An 18620-nucleotide genomic window follows, 5' to 3' on the forward strand; every position below is an offset into this window, starting at 1 on the left:
TTCCTGGATCAGGGTGGGGGTCCCCACTGGGTGCCTGGCAGTCTGGGGGCTGTTTTCCGGGTGGCGAGTGACTAAAGCTTCCCAACCGCTCCTTCTTTTCTTTTTTTTTTTTTTTTTATTCTGGGCCAGCTTTAGCTCTGAGGCCTCGCTGCTGAAAACATCGATACAATGTTTCGGTCCGACTGGCTTTCAGTCCGGCTGGTTTCTGGAGTTTTGTTTAGCTTCTTATTTGCAACATAGTACATAGTTGCTTAGAGTTGCAGCTGAGAGGCTGGCAAGTGAGGCGGGGAACGTTGGAGTCCGCAGCAAGCAAGCCTCGAGCTCGCTTCAGTGCCTGGCTGCCTGCCGCCATCTTGGCTGACAGTTAATTTGCATATACTCACTGATTAGCCAATGAAAAGGGTAGCGGTCGTACGCTAATTACCATGTTTCTCTTTTATTAGTGTAGATAGATAAACTGAACATATTCACAGACATAGTAAATTAGGAACCAAAACTAGGAACCAACACTGGGAAAGTCAATTAGAATGGTAGAGAGCATAGATAGGTTTCATTGCTTTCTAAAATTACAGGCTAAGTTTATAAGACTGAAGAGCTCCACCCTGTGATTATACAGAGCCACCTATAAACAAAGAGGTGTACTTCTCACTGAGTGTGCTGCCTGAAGTTAGAGTCATTTGGCATGAAGAAGATTTTATCCAGCACAGGGGCTAAGCACATCAGGGAGGGCTGTCTCATTGAGTGATTACAAATAGATAATTTACTGGAACCCCGGAACGCTACTTCCCTGCGGATATAAATAGAAGTATTTCATTTGGACTTCTTTCCCATGAAAGCTGCCAAGTTGTGTTATAAGGGATTCAATACCTACATGAATTTCATTTCTAAATAAATATGGAAAAAAGCACTTGGAAATTACAAAATTAATTCCTCTAAAATTAACCTCCAGAAAGAACATCAATTTATGATTAAAGGTAGCAGAACTTTTACCTTTCTTGCAGTGACTTTACCAAAACAACCTCAGAAAGCAGAGACTTACTGTGTGGATACAAAACAATTAGGATATTATCTATTTTCATAAGAGATGAGTAGGTAGGTAGTTAAGTAGATAGAGAGATTTGTCTGGCCCCAAATTGTATACTGATATTTTCAAAGTTTAATCACTTGCTCTTTTTTGATATCATCAACTAGATGAATATATAAACTATAGGACAAGGCTGGAGGAAGAAATAAGTCATGAATCCAACCCACTTGGGGTTTTAATTGAGGTAGGAAGATTTTTTGGTAGGTGAAAAATAATTGCAATACCAAGTAGTAATCAATGAATTCCATTTGAGTGAAAAAATAAGAAATTCAAGGAGTTCAATGTCCATTGGGTGTCCTATTTCCACCCAGTCTATTCCAACAGGATGAGAAGGGAGTATTGTACCAAGTGAAGATATGGTTTATGTAGATTAGGAGGGGATATATATACACACACACACACACACATATATATATATATATATATATATATATATATATATATTAGAAGCCCGATGCATGAAGATTTGTGCAAGAATAGGCCTTCCTTCCCAGGACTGGAGAGGTTGGGTGCACAGTGCGTTTCACTTTCCCATTGTGAAAGTGGGATGCAACTGGCCCTCTTCAGTGCGTTTCACTTTCCCATTGTGAAAGTGGAATGCAACTGGCCCTCTTCCTCATCCTCTTCCTCCTCCGCCCTCCGCCTCCTGCCCACCCCCCCTCCCTCGATGCCCATCGCTCCCCCCCTCTTGATTTGGCAAGATAGGGAGGAGGGAGATCTGATAATTTGGGTTACTGTGTAGGTGGCCTCTTTCATCTATTCAAAACAAAGCTGAGCCTCCTGCCACAGCTGCCACCATTGCCTCTTGGCTGGCCTGGGGCTCCCAGGGCACACTAACTGTGCACCAAGTGAGCTCCTGCACATGTCCGAGCCTGTGGGGCTGCTCCAATGCTAGAGTTTTGTTTACCAGAGCAGTGGGGCAGGGGTGGGGTAGAGGGAGACACCAGACACCAGGAGCTACGACCTCAGGCACCAGAGGGTTGCCTCTGAGGCCAGGGGCTGGGCCACAGGGAGGCTGCAAGGACGGTTGACAGGTGTGGAGCGTGGCAGGGAGGCCCTGAGGAGGCGTGCTGCCCAGAGGCCCTGAGCAGCTGGGGCGGGGCCACCGCCATCTTTGTCAGGTTAATTTGCATACTCGCTCCTGATTGGCTGTGGGTCATCGCAAAGTGATGGTCAATTTACATATTTCTCTCTCTCTCTCTCTCTCTCTCTATATATATATATATATATATAGATAGATAGATATGGTTTGTTTTGTTTGTTGTCTGTCTCCCCACTAGGATTTAAGTTCTATGAGGACAGAATTTTCACTGCTATTTTCCCCACACTGGAACAATTCCTGGAACCTAGTGTATGGTCAATTAATTTACTTTTTCCATTTTACTGATGAGGGAACTCAGGCAAGGACGCCAACTAAGCACTATGCTAAATAGTGGGGATGAAGAGAGAAATTATTCAATCAGAACATGTTCTTGTCCTCAAAGAGCTCTCAGTCCAGTAGAGGAGAAACAGAGAGGCCCCATGAGGAGGAGAAGGGAGGTGAAGGGCAAAATTGTCAGGGCTGGAGCGATAGTGGCAGGTTAGAAACAGAGATCAGAATACTGAGCAACAGAGACTGACCATACAAAACAAGGTCAGAAATGGAAATAAATAGCTCTGAGATCTGGGGAACCTAAACCTTAGGGATCTTAGGGGACAGTCTCAGTTTAGAAAGTAGCTGGTTCAGATGAGTGCCAAATACACTCCAATTCCACAGTGGTTTTGAGGGCTTACGTCCTCAAAAGTAAAGGGCCATGGAGTGTGGCAGGAGGTCCAGGTGGATTTTGAAGAGTCCAGGAGAGTGCTCACGAGAGAAATAATGTATTTTAAAATATGTAAACAAGTAAGAAGCGTGTTTAAAGTATGGCAGGCCTGCAAAACACACAAGCACAGTCAACAATCAGTGGTTCTCAACCTGTGGGTCACGACCCTTTCACAGGGGTCGCCCAAGACCATCGGAAAACACATATATAATTACATATTGTTTTTGTGATTAATCACTATGCTTTAATTATGTTCAATTTATAACAATGAAATTGGGGGTCACCACAACATGAGGGACTGTATTAAAGGGTCGCGGCATTAGGAAGGTTGAGGACCACTAGTACATGTTTCAACCAAAGAAGAAGTTGGTCTTGTTTGCCTTGTCTCCCTCTCGGAGCTCCCTGCGGGGTCAGAGACCTCAGTGAGCAGCGGGGTGGGTGGGATGCACACAGCAGGGAGAGCGGGATGCTCCAGCCTGTGTGCTGCCACCTGCAAAGGCAGCCGCTGGAAGAGGACAGAAATGTTCCTTTTCAGTTGATTACTATCTTGGGTTGGACTTTTAAATGACTGACTAGAGACTGCTTCCATTGTCATTTTTGAATTAAAGTGACTGTAGGACTTAATAATGATCAAAGTGACCTGAGTTCTCACCCGGAGGCAGGAGAAGAAATCCTTCTGGGTAAATTTGAGAGACGGCGAGAGACAAAAATAAGGTTAATTTTAATTGTATAACATGAGTCCTGCTTAGTTCAACATACTGATGCCACAAGAAGAGCTTCCCATTTAAAAGCCACCCCTCCCTTTCACCAACTTTTTTGGGTAATGAAAACTTGACCTGATTACAATTAGAAGAAGAATAAGTACCACATTTCTTACCTGGATCCTTTTTCTTTAGTGGCACTTTTGCTAACAGCAGTATTTCGTCCAGAAGCAGGTTCCGATTTCTCTTCTGTGGGAGATCCAAATCCAGCACTAAAATAATAACTAGGTTTTCTTGTCATATGTAAAAAACCACAACCATTTTCAATTATATGGAAAATACATTGCATTTAAAGGCAATTAATAATTTATAAGGCATTTTCACTTCTTTTATATGCTTTGATTCCTTTCACAATTACAAAGTAGGGCACCAGGCATTAGTTCATTTACAGATGAAGAAACTAAGCTTGCTCTCAGACTCTTAACTCATGTGCTCAAGATCTCACTGTGGGTTCACAGCAGAGAGAATGTCAAGCCAGGCTTCCCACCTCCTTTCCCAGAGGTCTTTTCCATAGCTATTTACAAAAACAACTATGAAGTTATATTACTCTAAGAAGAATCAAAGAATGGTTGCCAAAATCTAATTTTTTTACTCCCAAATTAAGAGGATAATTATTTGAGTATAGATAAAAGATCATTTTCTTACCTGGCCTTTTCTTTACTAGCTCTTCTTAAAGAAGAGGAAGAAGAAATACTTCGCCCATAACCAACCTCTGAGGATTTATCTTCCGTAGATGGAGGTGGAGAACTACAATTTTACATATTTGAAAGTATGGATGAATTAAAACAATTTATTCATCAATATTGGCTTTGTCCTACAAAACAGATTTCTTCCCTGAAAATCATATTTGGAGTTGACTCTTAACAGTGACATTAATTTAAAAGCATAAAGGAGAGGTTAAAATAAGACAAGAAATAGTATAAAGCTTTCCATGAACTAGAATAAGACATATTTTTATAAAATATGTCCCATAAAATGTATTATAGAGATATATGTGACCATTTAAAGAAGGATGTTGACGCTTCAATTTTTAGCTCTCCTATTTGCCTCTTAATATATATACATACACACACATTGTGCAGTAGTTGGACACCTGCATACAGTTCTGGAGAGTTGTAAACATCACTCTTCTTAGTTTGCTCCTATCTAGTTATACATTCTTCAATCACTTCATGTCACCAGAAAAGTAAGAAGCCCTGACTGCTGATATACACATGGGGTTGACTGGTAACATGGAGTCAGAGGAAAAGCTATGGTGATATTCCTGACTTTACTATGTCAGGCTATGAATATATGCATCAGTGTTTATTTTCACGGTGCTTGATATACAGGGGAAAGGAAAGATAGCATACTGGGGATCTTTACATAGTCACATGATCATGGACAAGCAAAAGTGTATGTGCTTCCCTGCATCCCTCTTTCCCCCAAAGACTCACACATCAGATTTACTGTTAACCAAGAGTATAGTACGTAGGTCATTTGGTTCTTGTAAGCAGAGATCCTTCAAAGGCCAAAATTTGGTACCAGGATTTATCTGTGGATAATTTAAAGATTGGAAAGTAATATTGGCATGGGTTATATTTTTTAATATGATTGCTGTTACAATATGTTCTCAACAGTTTGAGGTGTCTGATTTTACACACACACACAGACACACACACACACACACACACACACACACACACACACACACACACTTAGAAATAGGAACCTGGAGTTGTGGACATCTTGCCTTTGAGCAGGATATATCTCTCCAGTTCCCCACAATCTCTGTTGCTTTATTCTCAGCTATTTCACACCATAATTATCAATTTGGCCCCTGAAAGTATCTGAGTTTAAAAATCCATCTATATACATAAGGGAGAACTTATTGTCTGAAAGAGTAACTAGTTACTAAACAGATTACAAAAAAAATTTGTGAGGCTATCTGAAAAGAGGCTAGACAAAGCTCTACACTAGCTATTTTATGAGCCTGGTGAAGATTAGACCAGATCACCTTCTAAGGTCATTTCCAAATATATAATAGTTAGATTCCTCTCTCATCCAAGATGCTTTTCATGGTCCTTTTAAAATAAGACAGATCATCTCATTCTTCTGCCAAGGTTTCCCAGTTCATTCAGAGTAAAGGCCAAAATCCTTCTGATGGGCTACAAGACTGACATGACCTGGCCTCTCTTCATCTCTCTGACCTACTCTCCACTCTTCTGCCCCTTGGTTCCCTCACTCCAGCTGCACTGACTTTGCTATTTCTTAAGTACGCCAAGTGTGTTTACACCCGATGGCTTCTGCACCAGTTTCCTCTGCCTAGAAAGCTCTTCCCTCGGATATCCCCATGGCTAACACCTGCACCTTCTTCAACTTTTTTGCTCAGGTATTACCTCTTAGTGAGGCCCCCCTGACCACAATTTTGAAAATTACAACCATCAACCCCAGTCCTCCCCAGCACTACCGAGCCCCTTATCCTGCCTCTGCTCTACCTACCTCTCCCTCGTAGCTCTTATTTTAATTATGTGATGTAATTTATTTAGTTGTGATGTTTATTTTTTATTGTCTGCCTCTCCCCACTAGTGCCATGGGAGTAGAGATCCTTAACTCTTTTGTTCACTGACATATTCAAACCCTACAATACTAGAAATGTAATATTTACTGAATGAATGAATCAGAGAATTCTTCTTTATAAAGTATATTGTTTTCTTAACTTTAAAAAAAACTCATGAACAAGATAACATTTTATCAACATTTTCTGATCGATGGCAATGTTTTTCTAATATGTTCTTTGTTGATTTTTCTGTTCTTCTCCCTCAAAGCATCTTTATACTACTATTGTGCCAATTTTTAAAAAATGAATCATCAATGAGATGAGCTTTCTCAGAGCAGTGATTTCTCAGTGGTTTGTACGTGCATTGTCGGGGTTTGTGCCATGGTATGGTGGTGATGGTGGCCAGGGGAAGCAGAAGCAAGAGCTAGAGTAAAATTTTAGGCTAGCTATTTTTCATTATTCAAAATACCTCTAATTCTGTTACCATGATAGAGTGTTTCCTGCAAATGTGACTTAGCTACGGGGTTCTTGTTATGGCCCTGTCTCCTCTGCTTCTTTGGACCAATTCGGTCCAAGGGGGCTTCTGCTGCCAGCCTTGCCCACCCCGGCTCCTGGTCCTGCACCCGCCTGGAACAGAGTTTTCCATTTGTACTTCTGCGTTCTCCCATCACCTCAGGAAGTAGATTTAAATATATATATTGATTTCAGAGAGGAAGGGAGAGGAAGAGAGAGAAACATCAATGATGAGAGAGAATCATCTGCACACCCCACACTGGGAATTGAGCCCATAACCCAGGCATGTGCCCTGACCAAGAATCGAACCATGACCTCCTGGTTCCTAGGTTGATACACAACCACTGAGCCACACAGTTGGGCAGGAAGTAGATATTTCTGATAGTATTTCCTGAGATCTGCTACCACTAGCACTCTTGTGCTTCCTTTTTTCCTTTCATGCTTCCCTTTGAACAGCTTCTGCCTGATTTCAGGGATTTTTAGTAACTTTTAAATTTGTTTGAAGTCTGAGGATCATATATGTTTCCTAGTTTTGCCTAAAATGGAACCTGTGGATTTTAAAATGTTCTCAATTTTTCTTATTGCTTTTGCTTTTGGTTTCCAGAAGAAGCAGAAAACACTGGCTTAAGCAGCAATGACAAAAAGTCCTCAAGATTCTAATTTTTAGCTTCCCATTTCTCTCAACATTAACACTGAATTGCACTCTAAGTTGTTTTAAAAATCATAATCAGAAATGCAGTTAAGTAAAACATTATTCTTCTACATCACATTTTAAAATCCAGTACTACAATTTGATTAATTTCAATTATATGATGCTAAAATTAAAAACTTATACTTATGTCCTTATCACTAACATTGAGCCCTAGAAATAACAGAACCCCAAACTGAAAATGCTGGTTCTTTCATATCTTCTCTGAAACCTGAACTAGCATAGCAAGCTGATTTAAGTAAAAGTAATCATGTTCTAGTTAAAAGTATATACAAATGCAAAATCTTATAGCCAGACAAAGTCAAGGATGAAGTTCTGATTCCCAAGTGTCAGTCTGTAAAAATAAAACATGTTAGGTGGTTACGAAATTGCAATGTAATGGCATCATGATTAAGGAAGAGACCCTTATCATACATACATACTAAAATACAAGTCAGTGCTCCCACTTACCCGGCCATAATCATAAAAGCCGTCACTGATGATGTTATTTGATGACAAGTAGCCAGTCTGGCTGTATTTCAGAGACAGGTGGTTGTTGAGCAATTTGTTATAAGCTACCTCACTGAATTTATTTTTTCGAGTTACTGATAGGTTGATTTCTTCAAGGATCTCTAAAGCCCTGTCAATAAAAGCAAAAGGCATTATTTGCTTTATATAAGCCACCCAACATTAAGTTCTCACTTATCTACCTAGCCAACATCCTGAATGCAATGGAAAGGGTATAGCCATCCCACCCTTTTAGATAAAGTAATACTGTCAGTTATGAAGACAAATCAGTCTTTCTGAGAACATATATACCTTGTAGTTACTCATGTTCAAAGAGTTGAAAAGGACACTTTTGGGGGGAAAAAAAGGTTCTTCATTTAAAGCAAAATTAATATTCAACTCCAACTTTTGCAACTAAGCAGGCAATATATACAGGGAATAAAAATGTTTAGAAATAGGGTAATCCTGTCTGTGAAACCTAACAACCCTATTTGCTGATGTGCTAAAAACCCCATCTGTCATTGGTAAGGGAACGGATCTGGGGAGGCTGGCTAAATGTTGGGTTCTGATGAAAAGATTCGGGTCGAAGAAGGAGCAAAATGGAGTGTCATCAGGGCTCACCCATTTTATTTTAGAAAGTTGAGGGACAGTCAGGGTTGTATTACAATAGCTGAGGAAAATGAAGGAAGCATTTCTCAAGAGGAAAAAGTGGAAAAGGAAACGTTGGACATGATTTTATAAAGGTCCTTCCACCAGGCAGTCCCTCCTTCCACCAGGCAGTCCCTCCGGAGGTGAGGCCCTTGCTGTGCCCTGCAGCACCCTGAGCGCTCTGTAGACCTGAGAGGGGGAGTGTAGACTCTGCCTGACCTTCCTTTGGCCTGAAAAGTGTGCTCTTCAGCTTCTGCTCTTCATCTGAGCCGGAAATTTGAGACAGCTCCACTCACCCGAGCCTGCACAATTCAGCGGCCATCAGCTCATCGCCGGCACAGACCATCACGGCCCAGCTGGCGTGCCTTCTGACTTCATCGTTCTTGGAGCGCAGGAGCTCTATGAGGGGCTCCAATCCACCTGAATTTCTTAACTAGAAGTAGACACCAACACTGTATGCATTAGGAGTCCAGAATATAAGCATTATGATTTAAAAAAAAAAAACAAAACACCCCCACAACTCACTATTTGATTGTTTAAAGGCTTTAACTATGTAAAAACATTTAAAGATGTGTCCATATAAAATTTATTAAATTCAGGGGGCAAAATCAATCACAAACCCTTACAAACAAAATCCCAATTTTTTGTTCAAAGTCAAGAAGAGGCCACAGTAAAGTAATCGAGGGAGGTCACGGTGATTTGCACAGCGTGGAGGCTGGGGAAAGAGCCGTCTTCTCTCTGCCCATAAGTGGGATGCCCTGTGGGCTCCTCAATACTGAATGCTCATTTGGCCCTGAGGTAGCCCTAGAAGTCCTTGTTTCTGGAAGGGGTTTTGCAAGCGTGATTACGTTAACAACGATGTCCTGTATTAGTAGGTAGGCCCAATCCTATATAGTAAAAGCCTAGGTGGCGTCGCACAACGTTGTCACAAGATGGCTGCCCCCACGTCTTTACAAGATGGCCACCACAGATGGCCACAAGATTTAATAGGGTCAACCACAAGGACTAAACACACTTTTATGTGATGGACTCGTAGGAAATTCAATTCTATGTTTTAAAATTTTGCAATATGAGAAACTAGAGCGTATGTATAACTCATATGTGTAATTCCAAGAATCACAGTGAAAGGCATACCTGTTCATCTACCACTAGCTTAAGAAACGGCACATTTCAATATCCGTGAACCCCTGGGTGCTCCTCTGAATCATATCCACACCCTTAGTCCCCCAAGGGGAAACCACTTTTTTGAACTTGGGGTTAATCATTCTGTCGCTTTTCTTTATAGTTCTAGCTGGTATGTATATATGTGTGTATGTGTGTGTGTGTATGTGTGTATGCCTAAATAACTTCTTTGCTTCATTAGCACACTTTTTAGCACATTTCTGAATGGTATATAAATAGAATCATAAGATACATTCTTCACAACTAGCTTTTGCTTAGCATTAAGCTTGTTGAGATTCATCTCTGCTGTTGTCTGTAGCAACAGTTCATTCATTTTTACGGATGTGAGATCCCATTTTATGAATATGTCATAATTTATTTACCCACTTTCTTAACAGTTGGACAACTGGTTTGTTTCCAGTTATTTAGATATTATAAACAATGCTTCCTGGAGCATAGAGGCAAGGGACTGTCTTAGGAATATATACTTAGGAACAGAATTGCTGGTCTACAAGGTCTGCTCACATTGTTTGCTAGATAATGCCCATTTGTTTTCCAAAGTGTTGCACCAATTTTGAAAGACTTAAATGATGGATCAGTTCAAACATTTGAAAATGTTTCACATTAATCCACCCATAAGTAATGACCAGAAAAATGAGAGCAAATGTTATGAAAATACTCACCTCTGTCCGGGCCTCAGCATCACACGCAGTCGCGGCGATGGTGAGAGCGGCTTTGCTCTGCACGACCATGTTCGCAGAATGCAGTGGGCCGATGAGGGCGTGCATGATGTCGTGGCTCTGGATGCTCCCACGCAGAGCCTCCTGCATGGCCATGTTCGTCAGTACAGTGGCGGCGTTGGCCACAGCTCCATCTCGTTTACTGGACAGGATGTTTACTAATGGATCAATACCATCAGCTTCGGCAGCAGCACTGGGTAAACAAAGGCGAAATGAGTGTCATTCATCCAAGTTCAAGAAATTATTTTTGGAGTGTACAACTGAGCTTATGAAACAAATGAGTACATAAGTGCAGTTTTGGAAAGAAATTAATGTACAATGCGATGAGCCCAGAATTGAGGCTCTAGTCATTTAAATGAAATCTGGGGAAATGTTAGATATGAATGAATTAAAATAATTCTTTTCCTATATCTACAGCATTGGTTATAGAAAAATGTATGACTACTTCTTAGAAAATCTACTACTGTCAATTTTTTAAATCAGTGATACATATAAGATCAGGCAATTTTATTCAAATAAAGTCTCTTGAAATATTCCTAACCAACAGGAAAATAAAGCTTTAAATAGGATGAATCAGTGAGCATGGGAACTCTGATTCAGTTAAAATACTTTAGCCCATCTTTCCCCTTTTCAGATTAGGTTGCTAATTATAAGCAGAAGTTAACACATTTGAAGGCAGCAACCATTTTGCTTTTATAAGTTAAACAGCAAAAATCAAAGTCATGACATTGACATAAATAAATATATAATTTCAATTATATAGGCATATTCAGTTGCTAAATTTCTGATTTCTAGTATAAAAAGACTACATTATCCATTAACATATTAACATTTTCTCACAGAAAGACTAAACCTCCTTTGAAGAACACCATGTTTTCTATAATCCTTGCTTCATAAATAGTTAAAGAGCTCATAAAATAGTAAAAATAAAAAAGATCATTTTAATGAGTGGAAGACGATTTAATTATGTGTTATAATGTTTGAAATGGCTTCAAATAAGAGATGTTCCAAGCAATATGATATATAGAGCATCCTGGTTTTAAAGGAATTCCCAAAATTGTAAGCTAAAATCCAAGTAAATCATCATGGGAATAGAAGTAATCAGGGCAATAAAAGCATACTTGAGACTTTAATAATATCAACATCTCTTTTAAGTTTATATTTGACATTTTTTCATTTAAGATCATGTTAATAACCAACATTGAAAAAAATGTGAGGCTATATGATTTAGCCCATCACCTGTATGCTGACTAACTGATTTTAAGTTGGCACTGTCACTTAAATTTGCTGATTGTAAAGAAGAACTGACAACTTTAAGAATAGAAGTTATCACAATTGTCCAGAAAACAAATTCTCGCTAAGGAGACTGGTAGTTCTCGGGGAAAGAAGCTATGATGGTGGCCCAAGCCAGCTCTGCAGGAGCCTGAACAGCAGAGACTGGGGACAGAAGTGACAGGAGGTGGCAGCTCTGGAGAGTAAGTCTGGGATGATGTTAACCTTGAAGGCACCTCCCACCCTGATTTATATAAATCCACCCAGAAAACACACCACACTGATACCAAGGCTAAGCCAGCGCCTAGTTCCATTTCTCCCACATTTAATGTATATTTAACTTTTCTTGTGACATCTCAGACAAGGCATCCCTGAAAACTAAAGTTTGGTTAGATGACTTTTAACCCCAATTTATTGATATAAAGACATTGGGAGGAAGGCCCAGCATCTCACTATGATGACCTGAGGGCTAGCATTTAATTTCCTTTCTTAGGGGATAAAATAAAAACATTTAAGATAATTTCACTTTTAATTCTCTCTCCTATTATTAATTGACTTGGCAGTCTTTTGATTTTATAAATAAGGGAAAATTTGGGGGCTCTAATATATTTATTTATCAGAAACTTATATTCAACTTATAGTTGAAACACTGAAAAAAACTTCCAGCAAGAATTTCAAATGATTAATGTTTTCTGATTAATTAATATATACTTAAACCTTTCCAAAAAATCATTTTTCCTTTGACTTATTTTTCAGGTACTTAATGCAATCAATTCCTTAGACCAAATACTTTCTTAGGTTTTATTAATTATTTATTATTGAGTGAAGTTGTAAGCAATCAACTAAAAATCTTCAACTATGGAATTTTAATATCAATGAACTAATCATCTGCTCCCTTACATCCTTAATAAAATCACTTGGAGAACACTTACATTAGAATAGGCACATTTTCCAAAAAGATTTTTATTTTTTGTGTTCTTCTCTCTCTCTCTCTCTCTCTCTCTCTCTCTCTCTCTCTATATATATATATATATATATATATATATATATATATAAATTCTTTATTGTTAAAAGTATTATATATGTGTCTTTCTTTACTCTCCAAGATGGTTTATAAACAAGAGAAATTAAAATGATGCAGCGTAACCCTATGAACGCCTATATATATATATACATATATATATATATATAAATTCTTTATTGTTAAAAGTATTATATATGTGTCTTTCTTTACTCTCCAAGATGGTTTTATAAACAAGAGAAATTAAAATGATGCAGCGTAACCCTATGAACGCCTTTCTTTTCCCCCATTGACCTCTACTCGGTCGCTCTCCCCCCGCCCCCCCAGCACATGCCCTCACCCCCTACTGTCTGTGTCCATTGGTTATACTTATCAACAGCAAAGATGGAAATGGAGAGTATTATGCTAAGAGAAATAAGCCAGTCGGAAAAAGGTAAATATTACATGATCTCACCCATTTGTGGAATATCATGATGAACAAAAGTAGATCCAGAGACATAACGGTAGAAGCATCGAACAGACTCGGGGGAAGGGGTGGGAAATCAACCGAAGGACCAAATATTTTTTAGTTGTTAATCTTTATAAACATACTTTGGCTAAAATGCACGAATCCTTTGTCACGTAATAGTTTTCCCTTTGACAATGTTCACTTTTTAAACCATCTTGGGGAGTAAAAAAAGAGTACACATGCATCCACAACAGAAGTGTGCCAAGTAAATGCATACCAATGAGTTCGCAAAGGCTGTCTCTTGTGTGGATCAGGGAGCTTTGGGGAAATTTAAGGGAGTGCATAGGGTCATGCTGCATCGTTTTAATTTCTCTTATTTATAAATAAACAGGGTCATGGAGATCAGGGATTTTTCATCGGGTGTGCCTGTGCTCATAGCCTTTCTGCTTGGGTTTTGTCTCTGCCTTTCTCCTTCACAAAGCCATGTTTGGCTTTGCTTCATTTATACTCCACCTTCGGCTCTTTTCTTTGCTCTTTATGGAGGCAGTAAAGGGAAGTACATAAAACCTAGCTGTTTAAAAAACCAACGCTTCTAGTAACACAGTGGAATATAACTTTTACTAAATCGAACATAACTGCCAGCACAGAGAGACAAATCACAGCGCACAGCTGGGGGAACCACTTGCGTGGTACGTACATGTCTGCCCATAATTCGTGTGCAGTTCTGTTTACGTGTAAAAGCCATCACTGAGATTAAATTATTATGGTAAAAATTCAAGCTCTTATTCTTACCTAAAAAAAACTAATTTTAGTTATAAAAGACATTGTTTTATTTTTCCCTGTCTTATATGCACACAAGCTGAAGTCTGTCATATTCTAAAACACATTTCCGTTTCCCAGATAGCACAGCGTTATCCAAATGAATGGGACAGAAGTCAAACTGCTTTGTTACAAAATCCAGAATTACAGGGCCATATGTCATCACAATAATCTGAAAATGTTTTCTGATATTTACTGTCATTAGTCTCCATCCAGTTGGAGTTTAATCAAGGCAGAGTTTAAAATGTAAACTGGAAGAAGAACCAAGCTAAAATAAAAAAGGGAATGCACAAAAACATCTGTTTGTACCATTTGATATATGTAAAAAGAAGTCAAGTTTGACATGTCATGTGTATCCAATCTATTACCAAGTCCTGACTGTTTCCCACCTCCGTATTTCTCAAACCTCTCCCCTTTCTCCATTTCCATCTCTCTCACTGAATCCAATCCGCTATGCTCTCTGGTGAATTAGTATAGATACTGTCCTGACAGGTCTCTCTTATTCGTCTGCAATTCTTTCTCCATCATACAGCTAAAGTGATCTTTTAAAATTATAAACATAATCATATGGCTTCCCTGCTTAGAACTTTCTTGGCTTCCCATTGCTCAGATGAAGCTCCAGATTTCTCACAAGGCCTCCAGGTCCCACCTGAGCCAAGCCCGCCTGCCCCATCTGCCCACGATCCCCACATGCCTTCAGGTTGCCCTGTGCCGGGGCCTCGCCAACGGGCCAGGCTCTGTCTCACCTCAGGGTGTTCCCATCTGCTGTCTCCACCTCCTGACACTCTTCCCGCTGGATATTCCCATTCATCTTTCAAGGTTTGCACACATGACTCAGGAAGAATTTCCTGATCTCAAAACTCGGTGAGGTATCTTTTTTTAACATGAGCTCAGAGTATTTATTTGCTAAACATATATACAATTATTTTTGTTTAAAAAAAATGATGTTTGGCCCAGCCACTGTGGCCCAGTGGTTGAGCATCGACCTATGAACCAAGAGGTCACACAGTTCAATTCCCGGTCAGGGCACATGCTCAGGTTGCAGGCTCGATCCCCAGTGTGGGGCATGCAGGAGGCAGCTGATCAAAGATTCTCTCTCATCATTTATGTCTCTATTTCTCTCTCCTTCTCCCTTCCTCTTTGACATAAAAAAATATATTTTTTAAAAAAATGATGTTTGGCATTAATGTTCACAATCAGAGAATAGCAGCAACCTTGAAATATTATCTTACAGCACTTGTTATAGAAAGGAATTCAGCACAAAGTTTTTATGTAAGTGCCCTTACACCCTGGGCACTAAGAACATCATTAAAGAAAAACTCAATTACAAAAATAGTGTCCATTTATGGCTCACTGAAAATACTGTGTGATTTCCTGTCTGTGAGCCTTTGCATTCACGTTCCCTTTGCCCCAAACACCCTTCCCTACTCCTCCCTCACTTCTGCCTGCGGAAGCCTAGTTCACCCTTCAAAACCTGCTCAACCACCCTTTCCGCTAAGAAGCCATCTGTGGCATCACCGCCTCTCCTTGTTAATCACTCCCTCCTCTGTGCTCTGTCTGCACCTCTTACTTACTTCTTAGAGGCAGAGTTTGAGTCTTATTTATATCCCAAGTGCTGACAAGTCAATATATTTTAATTGACTTGGATCAACTCAAAGAAAGTGACGAAGAAAACCTCTGTGGGTGTTGAGAAGGGGTCAGGAAAAAGTACTCAGCTCAAATCTAAGTTTGCAAGAAGGGAGAGGACCCAACAAAATTGTGATCCCCACTTTTACCCTTTACAACTGCTGTTGAAATCAGACTATTTCCTCTCCACTTCCAATGCTCTGCAGTTATATCATGAAGTAACTTTTATATGAAGTTTAATAAATGAAAATTTCCACTTTGGACAACTTTTTAGGAATCCGCCTATTTCATATATCAAGGGATGTCTATATTTGACCCTTGCTGCAGTTTTGAGGTTCCCATTTACCACATCTGTGAAGACTGGTTACATGAATCAAGGGTGACCTTGGGCAGTGTAGAAATCTGTTTAACAGAGCCCACATACAGGGTAATATGTGGAACCTGGTGGAACAGATGGTAATATTGGCAATCAGAACCTTGTTTGCTAACAGTGATTGCAACCATTCCCACCAGCATGGATTTTCATATGTCTCCGTGAGTTTTGTCACACCAAGGAAGACACATTGGCAGCAGACACACTGCAAGTGGTCAGGAGAGGTGCATGTGCAGCAGCCACTGGGGGTTGGTGTATTTAAGCCTGCGGACTCCCAGTGTGTCTATACAGGTGTGCGGGGGTGGGACACAGTCGTCATGAGAAACAGGTCTCCTGCTTATCACAGCCAGATTTGGAATGCTGTAAACAGGATTCCTGACTCTCATCCCAGCCAGTTTTTCAACAAAGGTAATGATCCAAGATGTCTAGTGTGTTCCTTAAATTGATCAATTTCAGAGTCCAAAACAGCTCTGACCCCACTGCAGCCCCACAGCTGCAGAGACTGGGATATGTGCCCCTGAACTCTGGCTGAACTCCAGGACTAACAAAAGTAGCCAGGAAACTTTCTCCTTTTTAAGAAATATTATTTAAAGAAGCTTATCAGTAATAAGGGGGAGAATCACAATTAGTTGCAGGCAAATGCTTGAAGAGTGTTTAAGTAACATAATTAATAAAGTAAAGCCTAACAAAAGAAAGAAATGCATGAAGTTTTCCATGCAACAGAAAAATAAGAAAAATGTAAAATTATTTAAAAGTATGTGAAACCATACTGTTTCTATCATATTGATTCTCCGTAGTGGGCACGACTTTGAGACTTTCAGAATGTGCTTTCCTGCTGTAGTTGCTGTGACATCATGGCTTCTCAACAGAGAAATGCTAGTTGCAAAGAGGCCAGTACATGCTAACCTCCACTCACAGCATCCGGTTTTTATCTAGAGAAATCAAATGTAATTTTCTTACAAGTGACATGGAATCCTTATTGACCTATCTGTTCAATCACAATACTTTACATCTATACACACCACCTTCTGTCTCTAGAGCTGGAATGCCTGACAATAATTAACCAGCTGCCATCAGGAAAGAACAACTGTCTTCATTTTACATGGCTGATTTGTCTCCTGATAGAATAGATATAATGGTTAAGGTGTTATAGTCATAATAAATGGCTTGTGCAGTAACCAAATGTTTCTGTTCAGCCTGGAAATCAGTCTATTTACATATCTGGATGATAAGGGACACAATCCCAAAGTAATTAGAGATATCCTGTTGCTGATATTCTTAACTAAATAATAAGGACACTGAATGCTTTAGTGAGGCAGCAAATAAAACCCCCCTGGGCCCTTGCCAGGACTGGCTTAGCCTCATCAGCTGTAATGTCACTTCTTCAGAAAGGCCTTCTTTGATGAGCTCCATGCCATTCTCTACAACTCCTTTCATAGCCTCAGTGTCATGCATGCCCTCCCTATGACACTGTGCTGCTTTATTTAATCTACTAGAGGCCCGATGCATGAAAATTCATGCAAGAGTAGGCCTTCCTTCCCCCGGCTGCCGGCACCGGCTTCCTTCCAGCACCCGGGACCTGGGCTTCCCTCCTCTGGCCGCCTGCAGGCACCCGGGACCAGGCCTGGCTTCCCTCGGGCTGCCCACAAGCACCCGGGACCCGGGACCCGGGACCCGGGCTGGCTTCCCTCCGGTGCTGGATTTGTCAGGAAGGACATCCGGAATGACATCCAGAAGACGTCCAGTCTAATTAGCATATTACCCTTTTATTATTATAGATAATGTTATCACTTCTGAAATTACCTTTCTAAATTTTCTCAAGTATTGATTCTCTCCCTGACTAAAAAAGTAAGTTTCATGAAAACAGTTTCATGGAACCTTTGTCGTGTCCCCTACCATAACCCTACAGCCTAGAACGGTGCCTAGCACATTAAGAACACCCAAGTAACGGTGAAAAGGATTACGAAAGAAGCCTATGTTCAGAGGTAATAGGTTTCTTGGCTTCAGGAATAAAATGATGACAGTGGTAAAGTTCCTGGTAGTTGTGCTCTAGACTCCTTGTGATACTGGGTAGAGAGCAATCACTAAGAGACACCGAATATAATAGATAATCTAGATTCACTTTTTATTGTTTGTTTTATAGTTAAGAAAGGTAAAATTTAGAGAGGCTAAAAACTTGTTCACCAAGCAATTCAATCAACAGACACAGGATCAAAACTATGGTGTTCTATTAGCACATTACCTTTTTTACGATTATCAATCTCTTAAGCTTTAAAAAGTAGAGTATTTTCTAGAAGAAACAAAAAGGTCAGAATCTACTTGGTTCACTTCATCATTCCTCGGGGAATGAGAAACGAGGCAGACCATTTTGATTTACAGTATAATGGGAAATTTTTACTAGCCATTGGATATATTTTTTGCCTTGTCTTACTCTCCGTAAGAGGGGGAAGAGGAAATAGAGGGAGAGAGGAGGGAAAACAGGGAGAGGAACGTGGAGCAGAGCAGAAGGAGGGTAGGAAGGAGAGGAGGAGAAGAAAACTCACTCCTCCAAAGGTGCTCATTGGAGTTCAAGGAGCCAGGCCCTTCCAATCTGGAGAAATTCAGAGAGATTAGGAAAC

The 18620-nt window shown here is 40.1% G+C and overlaps 1 protein-coding gene across 3 annotated transcripts in view; it reads right to left on the bottom strand.

The window, feature by feature from the left end:
- The window catches only part of ARMC3 (armadillo repeat containing 3), an 88468-nt gene that overhangs the window by 12916 nt on the left and 56932 nt on the right, over positions 1 to 18620 (bottom strand). For 2 of the 3 annotated variants that reach the window (XM_023758577.1, XM_023758579.1), the window contains 6 exons: positions 10387 to 10636; positions 8839 to 8975; positions 7859 to 8027; positions 5084 to 5181; positions 4293 to 4394; positions 3764 to 3880 (listed from right to left, as the gene is read on the bottom strand). In XM_023758577.1, coding sequence (XP_023614345.1) covers positions 3764 to 3880; positions 4293 to 4394; positions 5084 to 5181; positions 7859 to 8027; positions 8839 to 8975; positions 10387 to 10636 — 873 coding nt within the window. The remainder of the gene's footprint in view (positions 1 to 3763; positions 3881 to 4292; positions 4395 to 5083; positions 5182 to 7858; positions 8028 to 8838; positions 8976 to 10386; positions 10637 to 18620) is intronic. The other variant, XM_023758578.1, reaches the window with a different exon arrangement.

Source organism: Myotis lucifugus, unplaced genomic scaffold (assembly GCF_000147115.1).
Source record: "Myotis lucifugus unplaced genomic scaffold, Myoluc2.0 scaffold_132, whole genome shotgun sequence".
Taxonomy (NCBI): domain Eukaryota; kingdom Metazoa; phylum Chordata; class Mammalia; order Chiroptera; family Vespertilionidae; genus Myotis; species Myotis lucifugus.